This window comes from Diabrotica undecimpunctata, chromosome 1, assembly GCF_040954645.1.
Source record: "Diabrotica undecimpunctata isolate CICGRU chromosome 1, icDiaUnde3, whole genome shotgun sequence".
Classification (NCBI taxonomy): domain Eukaryota; kingdom Metazoa; phylum Arthropoda; class Insecta; order Coleoptera; family Chrysomelidae; genus Diabrotica; species Diabrotica undecimpunctata.
In genome coordinates, this window is record NC_092803.1 from 95,042,329 (window position 1) to 95,058,286 (window position 15,958).

At 31.8% G+C, this 15,958-nt stretch overlaps 2 protein-coding genes and 1 long non-coding RNA gene across 4 annotated transcripts in view; all 3 read left to right on the plus strand.

Annotated features, from left to right (window-relative positions):
• LOC140451624 (uncharacterized) overlaps positions 1 to 10,697 on the plus strand; it is a 34,792-nt gene extending 24,095 nt beyond the window's left edge. Inside the window, exons 1-2 of one of the 2 annotated variants that reach the window (XR_011952091.1) lie at positions 9,963 to 10,346; positions 10,482 to 10,697. Coding sequence is in view for 1 of the 2 variants with exons in the window: in XM_072545472.1 (XP_072401573.1) it covers positions 10,482 to 10,544 (63 nt within the window). In the remaining variant the exon portion in view is untranslated. Of the gene's footprint in view, positions 1 to 9,962; positions 10,347 to 10,481 lie in introns of those variants that run through there. The other variant, XM_072545472.1, reaches the window with a different exon arrangement.
• Positions 1 to 15,958, plus strand: part of LOC140451618 (uncharacterized) — a 63,144-nt gene that overhangs the window by 20,042 nt on the left and 27,144 nt on the right. The window lies entirely within an intron of this gene.
• Positions 3,904 to 7,068, plus strand: LOC140451629 (uncharacterized). The gene is made up of 2 exons (XR_011952092.1): positions 3,904 to 4,422; positions 5,763 to 7,068. It is a non-coding gene; the product is annotated as an uncharacterized lncRNA (long non-coding RNA).

Here is a 15,958-nt window from a genome sequence, read left to right on the forward strand (position 1 = left end):
TAAGTTGGGTAAAACTCATCTCATCGAACATCACATTGATGTGGGTTCGTCCAAGCCCTTCAGGCAATATCAATATCCCTTGCCTCACGCCTGGCATGAAAGCCTAGTAAAGGAGGTAGATGAAATGCTAAAGTTAGGTATTATTGAGCCCAGTACTTCTTCTTTTTGTAGCCTTTTGTGGTTGACAAAAAAGAAAGACTGGACTTTTCGTGTCTGTTTTGACGGACGTAAACTTAACAGTATAACCATGAACAGAGATGCGTATCCTATACCTCGTATAGATATCATCCTGAGTAAGTTACAAAACGCTAAATTCATTTCATCTATTGAGTTGAAGAAAGCATTTTTACAGATTCCACTGAGCGAAGAGAGTAAGAAGCTCACTGCTTTTGCAGTCAATGGAAAAGGATTGTATCAGTTCACTACAATGCCTTTTGGTCTTGTGTCTGCTCCGCAGACTATGTGTCGGTTAATGGATTTGGTAATTGGTCCTGCTTGAGATCCTTTTTGCCAGTATTATCTTGATTATATTCTTGTTATTACTCCTGATTTTGAAACTCATATCTCTGTATTGTAGCAGTTGTTTCAGCGTTTAAAAGATGCAAATTTGACTATTAACTTAGATAAAAGTAGCTTTTGTCGTAAGTCTATTAAGTTTTTGGGATATGTTGTAGATTCACATGGTCTCCATACTGATCCTGATAAGGTATCGGCTATTCGTGATTTTCCAGTGCCTAAAAATACCACTCAAGTCCGTCGATTGTTAGGAATGGTGGTTTATTACAAAAAATTTGTCAAGTCTTATTCTACCTTGGTGTCCCCTATCACTGATCTACTTCAAAATAGGAAAAAGGGACAAAATATTGTGTGGACTCCTGAAGCTAATGAAGCTTTCATTAAAATCAAGGATGCTCTCACAAATTCCCCAGTTATGGTAGCACCGGATTTCTCTAAGCCTTTCTATTTGATGACTGATTGTTCAAACACAGCATCTGGTGGGGTACTCTATCAAATTGTTGATGGAGAAGAACACCCTATAGCCTACACCAGCAGGAAATTAAATAAAGTCCAGAAAAATTATACTACAACTGAAAAGGAGTTGTTAGCTATAATTACAGGTATTGAACATTTTAGATATTTTCTTGAAGGTCGTTCGTTTACGGTCATAACTGACCACAGTAGTTTGGTGTGGTTACAAAGTATGAAGAACCCATCTCCTCGTTTGGCTAGGTGGATTTTAAAATTGGCACAATACGATTATAAAATTGTTCATCGTAAAGCTTCAGGTGTAGTAGTCGCTGGTAGTCGCTGATGCACTCTCTAGAACTTTTGATATTAATTTGTTAGACTTATCTTCCTTACAACCAGATGACTGGTATCGGAAAATGTTGTATGATGTACCAGGTAAATTTCCTGATTTTAAAGTTGAACATGGTGTTTTGTATAAACATGTCTTAAGTTCCATGGATGCCCTTACTGGAATGTCGGATTGGAAGATAGTCGTTCCAACTCCTAATAGAGCAGAGGTTTTGGCCACCTTTCATGACCATCCTGCGGCAGCTCATTTTGGTTTTTACAAAACTTTGCGTCGAATATCTGAACTTTATTACTGGCCTAAGATGCATCAAACTGTACGTAGCTATATTGCTAAATGCAAAATCTGTGCTACATGCAAACCAACAAATCTTCCTCAACCAGGTTTAATGGGTAGTTATCTACACATTGATTTTCCATTTCAACTTCTACCTTTAGATCTCATTGGTCCGTACCCTAGGTCTTATAAAGGTTCCCAATATGCTTTAGTAGTTGTTGATTATTTTACTAAATTTCAGCCAAGATTCAGTGCATTGAAGCTAGCCCGAATCCTCACTTGAGATTTAGTGTCTCTTTGGCTATTTAAATTTGTTCCTCTGAGCTTAGCCATATCTTTAGTATTTTGCATCACCTCTCTTCCAGTGCTTCTGAAATTTGTAAGCTATACGCTTCCTAAAATCCAATACTCCCGAAGTATAGAGGTTTCAATTGGCTAGACCCAACGTGTGGCGTCTGTTCCACTTCTGGCTTAAAAAAAATATATCTCCTTTAACTTTTGGTTTTGATCTTGGGTTGTTATGGTTTTCACTAGTTGTGCTTTTAGATTTTCATTTTAACATTTAGTTTTTGTACTTCAAAATTTTTTTTTATATCTATACCTTAAATCAACTTGTTTTGCTATATTCTGTGTAGACTGAATAAATTGCTTTGGTTTTGATTGGTTAAATAACTATTTTAGATTAATAATAAATAAATTAAAAATTTAAATAACTTGTTAACTATTTCACATATTTTACAAGTCCGGAGTAGTCAATAAGTTGAGTCACTACCTCGAAATAACAGATTTTAGGTTCCTTTGGGAGTTGTAGCAGTATATTTTATTGGATTTCACGACTGGACCAAAACAAGTAAACATTACTGGCATAGGTATCCCTTCAGAATATTAGTGAACTCATATCCATGAGTTTCTTTCTCATGGATATATGGTCACCAAATAGCCAGTTGGGATCATATCACAAAATTATATACAATGGAGAATCATGATAATGATTACAAAATGTGCAATAAACTCACTGAAGCGCATGTAAAAAATTAAAAACAAAATGAAAGTTTCATTCGCAGCACAAATATTCAGTGGGAGAGTTGCTGCAGCAATGAAGATGTTAGCAACACACAGTAAGTATATACTACTAGTAAAAGCAAGTCACTTAACGAAAAAATTAGGTATTAAAAGATAATTTACAATAAAATATATCCTTAAATGTTACATTTCCAGTAACATATGGTCTGAATTATTTTTAAAAGATTATTTGAATAGCTCCCTGTGTAAGCGTCAATTTTAAAATTTTTCAGGAAGCAAACAATAATCGTATTTACGTTTTATTTAACTCGTTTGGCTAGGTGGATTTTAAAATTGGCACAATACGATTATAAAATTGTTCATCGTAAAGCTTCAGGTGTAGTAGTCGCTGATGCACTCTCTAGAACTTTTGATATTAATTTGTTAGCCTTATCTTCCTTACAACCAGATGACTGGTATCGGAAAATGTTGTATGATGTACAGAATATACCAGGTAAATTTCCTGATTTTAAAGTTGAACATGGTGTTTTGTATAACCATGTCTTAAGTTCCATGGATGCCCTTACTGGAATGTCGGATTGGAAGATAGTCGTTCCAACTCCTAATAGAGCAGAGGTTTTGGCCACCTTTCATGACCATCCTACGGCAGCTCATTTTGGTTTTTACAAAACTTTGCGTCGAATATCTGAACTTTATTACTGGCCTAAGATGCGTCAAACTGTACGTAGCTATATTGCTAAATGCAAAATCTGTGCTACATGCAAACCAACAAATCTTCCTCAACCAGGTTTAATGGGTAGTTATCTACAGATTGATTTTCCATTTCAACTTCTACCTTTAGATCTCATTGGTCCATACCCTAGGTCTTATAAAGGTTCCCAATATGCTTTAGTAGTTGTTGATTATTTTACTAAATTTCAGCCACGACTCAGTGCATTGAAGCTAGCCCGAATCCTCACTTGAGATTTAGTCTCTTTGGCTATTTAAATTTGTTCCTCTGAGCTTAGCCATATCTTTAGTATTTTGCATCACCTCTCTTCCAGTGCTTCTGAAATTTGTAAGCTATACGCTTCCTAAAATCCAATACTCCCGAAGTATAGAGGTTTCAATTGGCTAGACCCAACGTGTGGCGTCTGTTCCACTTCTGGCTTAAAAAAAAATATATCTCCTTTAACTTTTGGTTTTGATCTTGGGTTGTTATGGTTTTCACTAGTTGTGCTTTTAGATTTTCATTTTAACATTTAGTTTTTGTACTTCAAGATTTTTTTTTATATCTATACCTTAAATCAACTTGTTTTGCTATATTCTGTGTAGACTGAATAAATTGCTTTGGTTTTGATTGGTTAAATAACTATTTTAGATTAATAATAAATAAATTAAAAATTTAAATAACTTAAAGTTAACTATTTCACATATTTTACAAGTCCGGAGTAGTCAATAAGTTGAGTCACTACCTCGAAATAACAGTTTTTGAAATTTTAGGTTCCTTTGGGAGTTGTAGCAGTATATTTTATTGGATTTTACGACTGGACCAAAACAAGTAAACATTACTGGTATAGGTATCCCTTCAGAATATTAGTGAACTCATATCCATGAGTTTCTTTCTCATGGATATATGGTCACCAAATAGCCAGTTGGGATCATATCACAAAATTATATACAATGGAGAATCATGATAATGATTACAAAATGTGCAATAAACTCACTGAAGCGCATGTAAAAAATTAAAAACAAAATGAAAGTTTCATTCGCAGCACAAATATTCAGTGGGAGAGTTGCTGCAGCAATGAAGATGTTAGCAACACACAGTAAGTATATACTACTAGTAAAAGCAAGTCACTTAACGAAAAAATTAGGTATTAAAAGATAATTTACAATAAAATATATCCTTAAATGTTACATTTCCAGTAACATATGGTCTGAATTATTTTTAAAAGATTATTTGAATAGCTCCCTGTGTAAGCGTCAATTTTAAAATTTTTCAGGAAGCAAACAATAATCGTATTTAACAATTGTTTTTGAAAATATCAATTTTCTTTTTTTTTGTTTTGCACATTTTATGCATTTTCAATATTGTATTAAAAAGAAAATATTTTTAGAACACTATAGGTTAGTGCATTAGAATTATTTTTTTATTATAAAGACAGTTTTACATTATGCTATTTTCATGCTAGGCAAGAGCCATGCAAGACAGATCATGGAACTGCGCATGCCCACGGGCTATTTCCATGCAATTCCTGTGCTAGACGAAAAATTAGAACATGTTCTATTTTTCATGCTATTTTCTTGCAATTTATCGTTAAAATTCATGTTGCCAACATAACAATTTATAATAGATTACAGAATAAAATATAACCTTATCTCTATCTTTAGCGTATATCATAAATTACCCTACACACAATGGGAATAAATTGAGATATATCTGATTCTGATACTCTAAAATTGTACATTAGAGATCGAAACGTTTCACCAGTTGCCAGATACCTTAAAGTTAGAATTAATTTTGTCCTTGATGGAATGCACTGGCGAAAATTGGTATCTCTTTTCTGAATTAAGGGATTAATTTTTTCCAGGAGCTTAAGGAAAGTGGACTCGTTCATTCGAAGAAAGTTTTTAAAACTTTGAAGGTCTCTAGCATCCAAGAACTCTTGGGGTAACTTCAAATTTCCCAGTCCTGCATTCAACCAAGGTTTGACCCAGCATTTTCTAGGTTTTCTTTTTTTATTATTTTTCATGATTGTTGCTACAACAGCAATATTCAACAATAACAATGTTTTCTTTTCTTTGGTTGACATCCTTCACCCTTTTAATAACCATAAATAGTGTCTATTTATTTTAGTACTTAATTATATTTATTTAAAATAAAATAACCTCAAATTGATAAATATTTTCTCTGTTGGCAACAATGAAAGTGGGATCTAAAATTGCACAGAAATATCTCTGATGTAAAAAGGTCAAGCTAGGCAAGAGATGTGCCATGCAAGACGGACTTGCATAGCATGAGACTTGCATAGCCTAGATGTAAAGCTGCCTTAAGACCACTGGTTAATAAATGGTGTTTGCAACATTCTTTTTATAAACATTAATAAAACATTCATTCTTGTTATACTCTGTAAAAACGTGTTAATTTTGTACTTGTCTATTTTAGGTTCTGATATGCCAAAGGAAGCTCTTCACACTGCAGAGTTTATTTTATTTATGGACAAAGTTTTTGACAGTGTGAATGGAGCAAAAGTGTTACCGGAAGGGGGAAAAGGACTAAGAGTAGCCGTTACTAATAGATCGGAACATGAACATTTTTGGACAGAAGCAATAAAAGTATTTGAAACATTCAAATTTATAAATAGTAATCGTCAACCTCCTTCTGTAAAGAACTGGATTCACACTATCAAAGCTCTAAAATATTTGTGGAACAAATTGAATAAAGATAGATTTAAATTTTTAGCAATAAGAAATTTAAATCAAGATCCTCTAGAGAACTTCTTTGGATCCATTAGGTCTCATGGTATTAGGAATATCAATCCATCTTGCTATTCTTTTGTAAATTCTTTTAAATCATTGATAATAAATAATTATGAAGCATCACATTCAACTTCAGCATTCAACTTCATTGTCAAATTTAAAAGCATTTTTAACAAAAACTCATGAACCAGTTAGTGATGCTAAAAATATAATAATTCTAAATCAAATAAACAATTTTCCAAATTTAAATGACATTGAAAAAGGTAAATTAACATATATATCTGGATATGTAGCAAAAAAATTATTAAAAAAAATCAAAAGATGTAAAATATGCAGGGCAGACCTAGTTGGAAAAAAAGAAGATCTGAGTACATATAGCAGAATCTAGATTTATTGATGCAAGAGCATATTGCTGCAATGCATTGTTATATCCAAACTCTTCATATAATCAGTTAGTCATTAAATCAATACAGATTTTAATGGTAATAATACCTCAGATTTGTACAATTAAAGATATTAAATTTAATTTAGTATATCAATTAACAACTCAATTGGAATTTTGTTATGTCTTTAATTGTACGAATCCCAATATGTTGCAATTGTTTGCTGAATTTTTATGTTCTTTTCATATTTTTACTTGATGTGCAAATATTAACAAAATATTAAAAGGAAAGACAGCAAAAAGAACATATGCAGACAGTATAAATCAATTGGCGCAAAAAAAATATTTAAAGTTGATTTCATGTAATCGAATGAACTATCTTATATTAAAGTCGTCCCAGGAACGCAACTTACCAATATTGGCAATATCATTTTAAAAGTCTTCTACTCTAAAATGTATAATATGGGTCTGAATTGTCAATATGATTGAGTCAGATAAAATTAAATTATTAGAAGAATTTTTTTCACTAAGTAACAAAAACAAAATTTGTATTTTGAGAACGATTTCCGAAGTGGAAATTGAAACGTCAATAAACTTATTTTTAACTTTATTGTGGCTTATTTCCCAACAAAATATTAATTAGTATTTCAAGTCTCACAAGATTAATTTTTTTATGATAAAATAACAGTGGTTTATTTGTGAGTCTAGATATATGAACTCCCTTACTCCTTCGAAAGTATATTTTCCAACCATTAGATCTTCAGGTTTTTCTACTTGATTATTATTTGTGACCTTCATATACTCTTCATGTATATCATATATCTATTAGTGTTAACATGTAGTTCCTTTCTTTCTGCTGCTGCTTCCAATGCTGTGAACGATTGAACCAGGTCCACCCTTCTTCTTGTTATGATATCAAGGTCGTCTGCATATGCTAGTATTTGTACACTCCCATTAATAATCGTCACTCTTGTTGTTATTCCAGATTCTCTAATAGCTTTCACTAAGAACAATCTTGAATACATGGCATGATAGGCTATCTCTCTGTCAAAGACCTATTTATGTCTGGAAAGTTCTTGATATTCCGTTCTGCACTCTAACCTTACACTCAACTGTTGAGAGGGTTGCTTTCACCAACCTCACTAAGTGTATTGGGATATTAAATTCTACCATGGCTTTGTATAGTGCGTTTCTGTCTACATTTTCCTATGCACATCTAAAATATACATACAAATGATAAGTATCAATTCCATAATCATATGTTTTTTCTAAAGCTTGTCTTAAAAGGAATATTTGATGGATATTTTCCTGAAACCCACACTAATATTTTCCTATTATGCTTTCACAATATCGCGACAGTCGATTGTAAAGAATGTAGGTCACATTTAGCAGGGTAATGCATCTCTAGTTATCACAAACTGTTTAGTTCCCTTTCTTGTGTATAGGTACAATTATACCTATGTTCCAGTATTCCATAAAGTTAAGATGGTATGCCATCTAATCCAGGAGCTTTGTTTTCTTTCAGTTTTTGTATTGCTTTGATGACTTTTTCCTCTGTTAGGATATTATCTTTCTCTCTTTCATCTTCCATTTCTTCTAGCTGTATTTCTGCTTCTTGCAACCTCATCTCACTAATTTGCTTTAAAAGTTGTAAATAAATGGGATGTTAAATAAATAAAAATCATGAGCTATGTAAATTCATGATATGTTATTCAGTTATAGAATTTTATTATTAAATGATCAAATTATATTATACCAATGTAATAAATATATTTTATATCTATTTTATCAGAAACAGCAAATTAATACACATATATTTAGAAAAAAAAAATTGTATAATTTTTTTATATGTCCTTTTCCTTATAACCACATTTGACAGAAGAAATAATAAAAACTTATATATTTTGCAACTTGAGAATATTATTAATATACTCACATTTCCAGTTTGTCTTGTTGCAAATAATTTATGAGTATTACTTACAAGCTTAGTAAGTTATGATATTTTATTTTAATAATATTATATAGTCAGTGATTTGGCAATATCTCTATTTGCTTTTTCATGAGTTTTGTAGGAGAGACACAAAACCTTTTTTAGGGTCACCTCCTGTTTTTATATGTAAGTTTTGACTTGTTTTGTAGTAAATTCTATGACTTTACTACAAAACAAGTCAAAAAAATATATGAAAACAGGAGGTGACTCTAAATAAAGTTTTTCGTCTCCCTACAAAACTTGTGAAAAAGCAGATAGGTATTGTCACATCACTCACAATATGTGAGATTATTCCATTGGAAAATAATAAAATATTTTGAATTCCCCATTAAATTTTAATTAGTACCGAAATGACCCACCAGAGGCGCTAAAGGGATAAAGTTAATACTTGACCATTTGAACAAATTTTCACCTATACATACAGTACACTATATGTACAGTAACTTTTAAATTTTTAGAAATTTTAACACTACTTAATATCTTTAGACCAATGTCATATGAGTCACTACATTCTTGAATGTTTAAAAAATAAAAATATACACTGTCATTCGTCACTTTTTAATTCCACTCATTTAAAGTAATCTTCATGCTGCATTTGTTAATAAAGTTATCAAACGAGTCTATTAAATCTTGTTTGAGAAAGTCTTTTTCCAGTTGTTCCAATTTGTGGTTCTCTTTATCAAAGTGATGTTGTCTTTCACATGGATCACTTCTGTCTATAGGTTTAGGAATAGACATATGCCGGAAGATTGGGGAAAATCCTATGAATAGCATTTAATTCCAATTTTAGTTTTTCAGACACAACACTCTTTGTCTTTCCATGTATGATGAAGTACTATATCTTCAGAATGAAAATGCTTAGCACACAGAACAGAAGATTTTGTTGGGGTATAATTGTCTTCTTTGATAGCTTTTAATCACTTATTACATAATTGTTTATCTATTCGGAAAGAACATGAGCTTACAGGCCCTTCCAACTTCAGAAGCTTGTGTAATTAGTTTTGCATCGAGGTACACAACAATGTCTTGACATCTGTAACTGAAAAGAACAATATATTTAAGCTTTTGTGGCATTTCAACTATTACGATATTAACCGGAGAATAAACCCACAGTTGTCGCAAAAACTGTGATTTCATTGCCCAAAGAGTTAATATAACAAAAGAATTAAAAATTACCTAATAAATACTGAGAATAATGAAATTCCACACCTAACCTAACAACGTTTATACTTACATTTGAGTTTATTTCAACCTGTAGTACAATATCAATAATTAGTCGAATAAACGACTAACTTAAGTAACTGACTAGACACATAAAAGCACTTAATATTAATTAAAAAAATAGAATATACAAATAGTTATGGATTCATTTGTAAACAACTGTTTACATTCAAACAGGACTACCTTTAGATGTTGCCAAATTTCTACTTCATGGCTTGTTTGTAACTTAAGGTGGCTGTGACCACGGTTCCTAGACTTACTACGGTTGCCTCTTCCGACTGGGGTGGGGATGCTTGAGTTACGTCACCAGAGTACACAAGGGGCCTTATTCTTGAATCGAGAGAAAATTTTACTCCCCACTAAGCTAACTCGCTTTTCTACTCCATCATAATTTCTCTCGATTTTAAAAAGCTGTATTCTTGAATACGGGGAGTAGAAAGGAAAAGGAATGAGAGAAACTATGAACAGTGTTGCCGGGTTTTTGATGAAAATTTTAACCAATCACAAAAGTTAATTATTGACAAAAGACAAGATACTGTCAACCATCAACCCTGATGTACATTTTTAAATATTTTTAACTCTAAATCTGTAAGTAAATCATTGTTTATTCTCACCTGATATTTATTTAAATTTTAACCATATTTAAGTTGTCTCCTGATGAAGCTGCCAAAAAATCAGTGAGTAATAAAAGAATCAGTGATGTTATTTCTTTGTATTCTTTTAAACTGCTTTTAAAACCAAGCGTATAAGCTTAAGTACTTTGATTTGTTTCAAGTACTTTTCATTCAATTAATAATTTTATGTTTTTTTAGTTCAACCAGCAAAATCTGCAGCACAAGCAGCAACTAAGTTTGTTGAAATTGGGGAAGTGTTGAACCAGAGAATGGAGTCAATCGATAGCAAACTGGAACAACTGATCCAAGAAAAAAAAGAAACCAACTCCATTTTAAGGAATATTGTAACTGCAATAGAAAACTTGAGAAAATAATTTATTGTTTTGCATTCATAATAATAATTTTTTCATTAGTTATAGACTTTTATTTTTATTATCCTGCAATTAAGTTTAGGTGTTCAACACAAGTATAAAACAAGAAAAAGCTGTGGCTGTCATATATCATTTAATTTAAACATATACTACAAGTTATGTACAAATAAAGTAACACATATTGAAAGGTTTAAATAAAATTTATTTATTCCACAACAAACACATTTTACAGAATAAAATGTAATTACAAGTAGGTATTTTGACATTAAATATACCTACATGCTAAGATTGTTGGTGTTGAAGAAGATTGTTGGTGTTGACTATGGGGCTATTTTTTTAGTATTATATTGCACTGCCTCATCATGTTATTCATGGGCGAGCAGTGTGTCTCACAAATAAAAAAAAACAGCCCTCTATGACTTAACCTTAGGTACCAAGAATTTTATATAGTTGATCAAGAATCAGTCTTATATTTTAAGTTATTCACAATATAATATACAAGTAGCATTGCTTGCATTTTCTGTCTCTGTTCCAGTGTTACACATTTGAAAGTTTCAAGCATACTCCGGTAAGACACCAAGTATGGATAAGAACTATATTTTCTAACATATAGATATCTTAAAAACCACTTTTGTACCTTTTCAATTAAATCTATATTTAATATGATATCATCTTAAAACGTTTGGTGTTTTTAATAATAAATCCTAACATTCTAAAAGCCTTATTAGTAGCAATGTGATAGTGATCATTGAAGTGCAAGCTTTGCAGAAAATTCACACCAAGATCTTTACACATGGATTTTCTGGGCAATTCTCTATTATTGATATAATAAACCATTTTAATAAAGATCATCACTGAACACGATGTGAGTTTGGATCATTTAACCTACTATCGCTTGAACTACTTGCCACATCTCGCCAGGTTGAATGGGATATGGATTTATGTTTACTTGCGGTGTTGGCATCTCTCTTAAGGTTATCCTCGAAAATCTTAACGGTAAAATTCAGTGCGATATCTATTTAAAAAATATCTTTCTTTACGAAAACAAAATCCATTCACTAAGAATATTCTAAACGTCATCTTATACTAGAATTCACCTTTATACACTTACAACCCCCTGTGGTGAGAAGTCTTGGGTCTATACAATAAAGCGATTGGGCGGTCTTCTATTCAGTGCGGTTATGGGGTAATTAGAATAATACGAGTATACCAGAGTAATATTATTTATTGAATAATTAATTCACAACTTAGCAAGGGTACATACAAACAAGATTTTGAAGACAAACTTTTATAAAATTTTATTACAAAATAATGTATAACAAGATATTTTGAGGTCACAGTATTCGTTTTTTGTCTTATATTTTCTTTTGTTTATTTTTTTTTACTGACAAATTGACTTTTAACGTAGATTACAGTTTGATGATAAATATTCTGAAATGGAGACTGTTGAGATGTGGCGAATAAAAACATTCATGAAATTAAAATGAAAGGATTTACGTCTATTAGTAGTGCGATTTATAAAATTAGTACTTGAAGCCCAAATCGCGGGAGGAATATGTGCATCAGTTTTCAAATATTTATTATTTACTATATAATTTCTAAATTGAACCACTTTCACTTCTTTAGGTAACAATGTCTCTGTTTTGACAACTAAATAGGTAATTAGACAAAATAATGAGTATTATTAATTTCAAAACAGGAGTTCAAAGAATTAGAAGGAGGTAGTCCGGGCCCAGTTGAACGGTCAAGCTTATTCCAGTGGAAGCAATAAGGAGGATTATTTTTCGTTTTGGCTCCGCTGACATGCTCTCTCTACCACTACAACCCATGAAACTGTGGTAAAAAGCATGCTTTTATTTACACGGTTGTGAAGCGAGACGATTAACAGAGACATCGAAGAAAGATATGTCGCCGAACTGGATGCAATAAAGTATAAGAATATAAGGTACAGTCATGGATGGTATACAACGAAAGCAGCTCAAATGGTACAGACATGTCCAATTATTGAAAGACAGTAGACTCCCGAAACAAGTACCTGTATGAACACCTACAGGAATCTAGAAGAGAGGACTGCCTTAGAAAACACGGATGGAAGGAATAAGAAACTCAATGAGCTCGAAAGAATTTAAAGAACAATGAAACAACCGAATTGAATGAAAAATGGATGTCGGAAGACATATATATATATATATATATATATATATATATATATTTATTATATACACGATATTGAAGGAGATGACAATCAACAAAATCTACATCGTCAACTACACACTGTAGACCCAACAATAATAGAAGTGTCAAATGGCGTCCTAAAACTCAAAGACAATAAAGCTACATGAATCGATTAAATATGTTTTATGGAAATGTACAAAAAAGGTGGTGATCAACTTTTTGCAGTAATCCCTAAACTGATAGTACTTATATGGCAGAATGAATTGGTACCAGAAGAGTGGCTAAATGAAATAATATGCGTTGCATAAAAAGGGTGATCAACTGGATTGAAAGAACTATAGAGGCATTACTCTGTTAGCAGCTGCGTATAACATCTTCGGCAATGTATTGTTTGAAAGACATTTTACAAAGGATATTGTTGGTCAATATCAATGCGGATTTACTGGGCAGATTCTAGAAATGTCACTAGAATATAACATAGATACACACTATCCCTTCGTCGACTTCCAATCGGCCTATGACAGTGTTTAAAGAACTGCATCATATAACGCAATGATATACTTTGGTTGGGATCCCACCGTAGTTAGTTAAGTTCACCCAACTAACAATACAAAACGTAAGCTCGTGCCGTGCGTTAGAATTGAAGGAGAAAACTCTACATGCTTTGACGTCAATGATGGTAAAAGAAAGGGGAGGCGCTGGCGTGTCACCTCTTTAATGTTGCCTTGGAAAAGGCAACCAGAAAATTAAATATTAGAATGAATGTAACTATTTGTAATAGAACCATGAGAGACAGGTGTAGGTCAACAGTAATGGAATCAGAGTACACACATGTTTCTTCATTGTTTTCTTGTTTTTCACTTTTTAGGTTTTGATTGTCGCAACACATTTTGCTGGTTTATTTGCACAACCATCATGGTAAAATTTTTCACAATTTAAACATTCAACTCTGGCGTTACATACTACTCTGGCGAGGGACAATTAATATCGTTGTTTAGAATTTTAAACAAAAATAACATATCGGCTCTCAACCTGCGGTTCTTGAATGTAGCAATGTTAAATTGAGACATTATTATAGAATAATGTATGAAATAATTTTCAGTATTTTTTATATTAATATGTGCTTTAAAAGCTTAAGATCTTAGAAACTTCCTCTGAACGCTCTCAAATCCATCAATGTATACTTGATGAAATGGGGACCAGACAACAGAGCAGTATTGAAGACCTGTGCATACCAGAGAACAATACAATAATTTGAATACAATAGGTGGGAGATCATGACTGTTACGACAAATAAAACCAAGATTATGAAATCCTGTTTTCTTAATTTTAAGAAAATGGCTTCTAAATGTCAATGCACAATCCAATAATACAACCAAATCTCTAATCTCAGTAACTGAATCCAAGAGTACATCACTAAGAACATATCTATTAGCTATTAGTTTATTTATATGACCAGATGAAATATAAGAACATTTAGTTGGATTTAAGCTTAAACCATTTTGTTTTGACCATAAAATATATTATTTACTTCATTTTGCAGGAGATCTCTATCTGATTAGTAGATAGATAGAATTTATTCATCCACAAAGTTTACACATTTCTTACAAAAAAATGTATAAATCTTATAGGACTAATCAAAATTTTAGTACAAAAGAGTACAATATATAGCAAAAGTACACATGATTAAAATAAAACAGTGATTACAATAAAATAAATAAGAAATAAAAGTTACAAATACAAATTTAGAACTATTGTTGCAAAAAAGTTAAAAATCAATCAACACTGTAGAATGTGTTGTCCATTAAAAATGAATACACAGTTTGGCGAAAACCTTTATGTGAAGAATTACTGAGAGTTAATATATTGACTATTTTATTGTAACATTTTATTCCAATATATTCAGGTGCATGTTGGGATACACCTAATCTAGAGAAAGGTTGTCGAAAATTTGATTTACCCCTAGTATCATGTGAGTGAATCTCATTTCTGTCAAACTTGAGCTTGTTTTTCCTCAATGTGCAATATTAATTGGAAAATTAAAAGGCTAGGTAGAGTTAAAATATTAGACTTCTTAAATAGTGGCTTGCAACTATCTGAAAATGGAACACCATACATACTTCTTAAAACTTTCTTTTGAGCTATAAATGCCCGTTCAAAATGGGATGAGCAACCCCAAAATATTAAGCCATACTGAAGTACAGACTGGACTAAACTAAAGTAAATCATTCGCAATATATCAAATGAGACAGTTTCTCTTAAATTACGCATTATATAGCTAGACATACTTAACTTTGCTGATACATGATTAATGTGAGTTTCCCATGTAAGTTTATGATCTAGGGTTACCCCCAAAAATTTCGTTGTAGTATAACTTTCTGCCATCCACATGTAAATAAAAGTCAGAATTTTGAGTTAAGTTTTTTGGTAAGAAACGCATAAAATGTATTTTAGTTACGTTGAGCTTGAGTCCATTATTTTTACAATATGTGCTAAATTCAGCAGACACAACATTGGTATTTTCCACCAGTTGTATGGGTTCACTGTGAGACATGAGAATATTGGTATCATCAGCATACTGAACAATTTTATCTGGCATTGAACAAAACATGTTTAGGTCACTTACAATTTTCCACTGTGACTACTTGAGTTCTATTACTTAGATAAGATAGGGCCCAATTGTACAGTATACCACATACTCCAATACCCTGCAATTTTTGTAGTAAGAGTTCACGATCAACCGTACCAAATGCACGACTAAGGTCATAAAAAAGACCCAACACATTTAATTTATCGTTTAATGCTTTATAAATAAATTGAAGACAGTCAGAAATAGCAGTATTTGTAGATTTATTTTTTCAAAACCAGTTTTGAATAACAGGAAGAATTTTAAAATGTTCTAAATAATCTGTTAATCTATTTGCTTCAAATATTTTAGAGAACTGACTTGACACACAAATTAGCCTATAGTTTGCAATATCCATTGCAGATCCTTTATTTTTAAAAATAGGGATTCCTTTATATCTGGAAATATTCTGCATTTATGAGATAAGATATTGGTAAAGCTATATAAGTGGCAACATGTTTCAAAGCTTTTCCATCAATTTCGTCTACCCCTGCAGCTGTTTT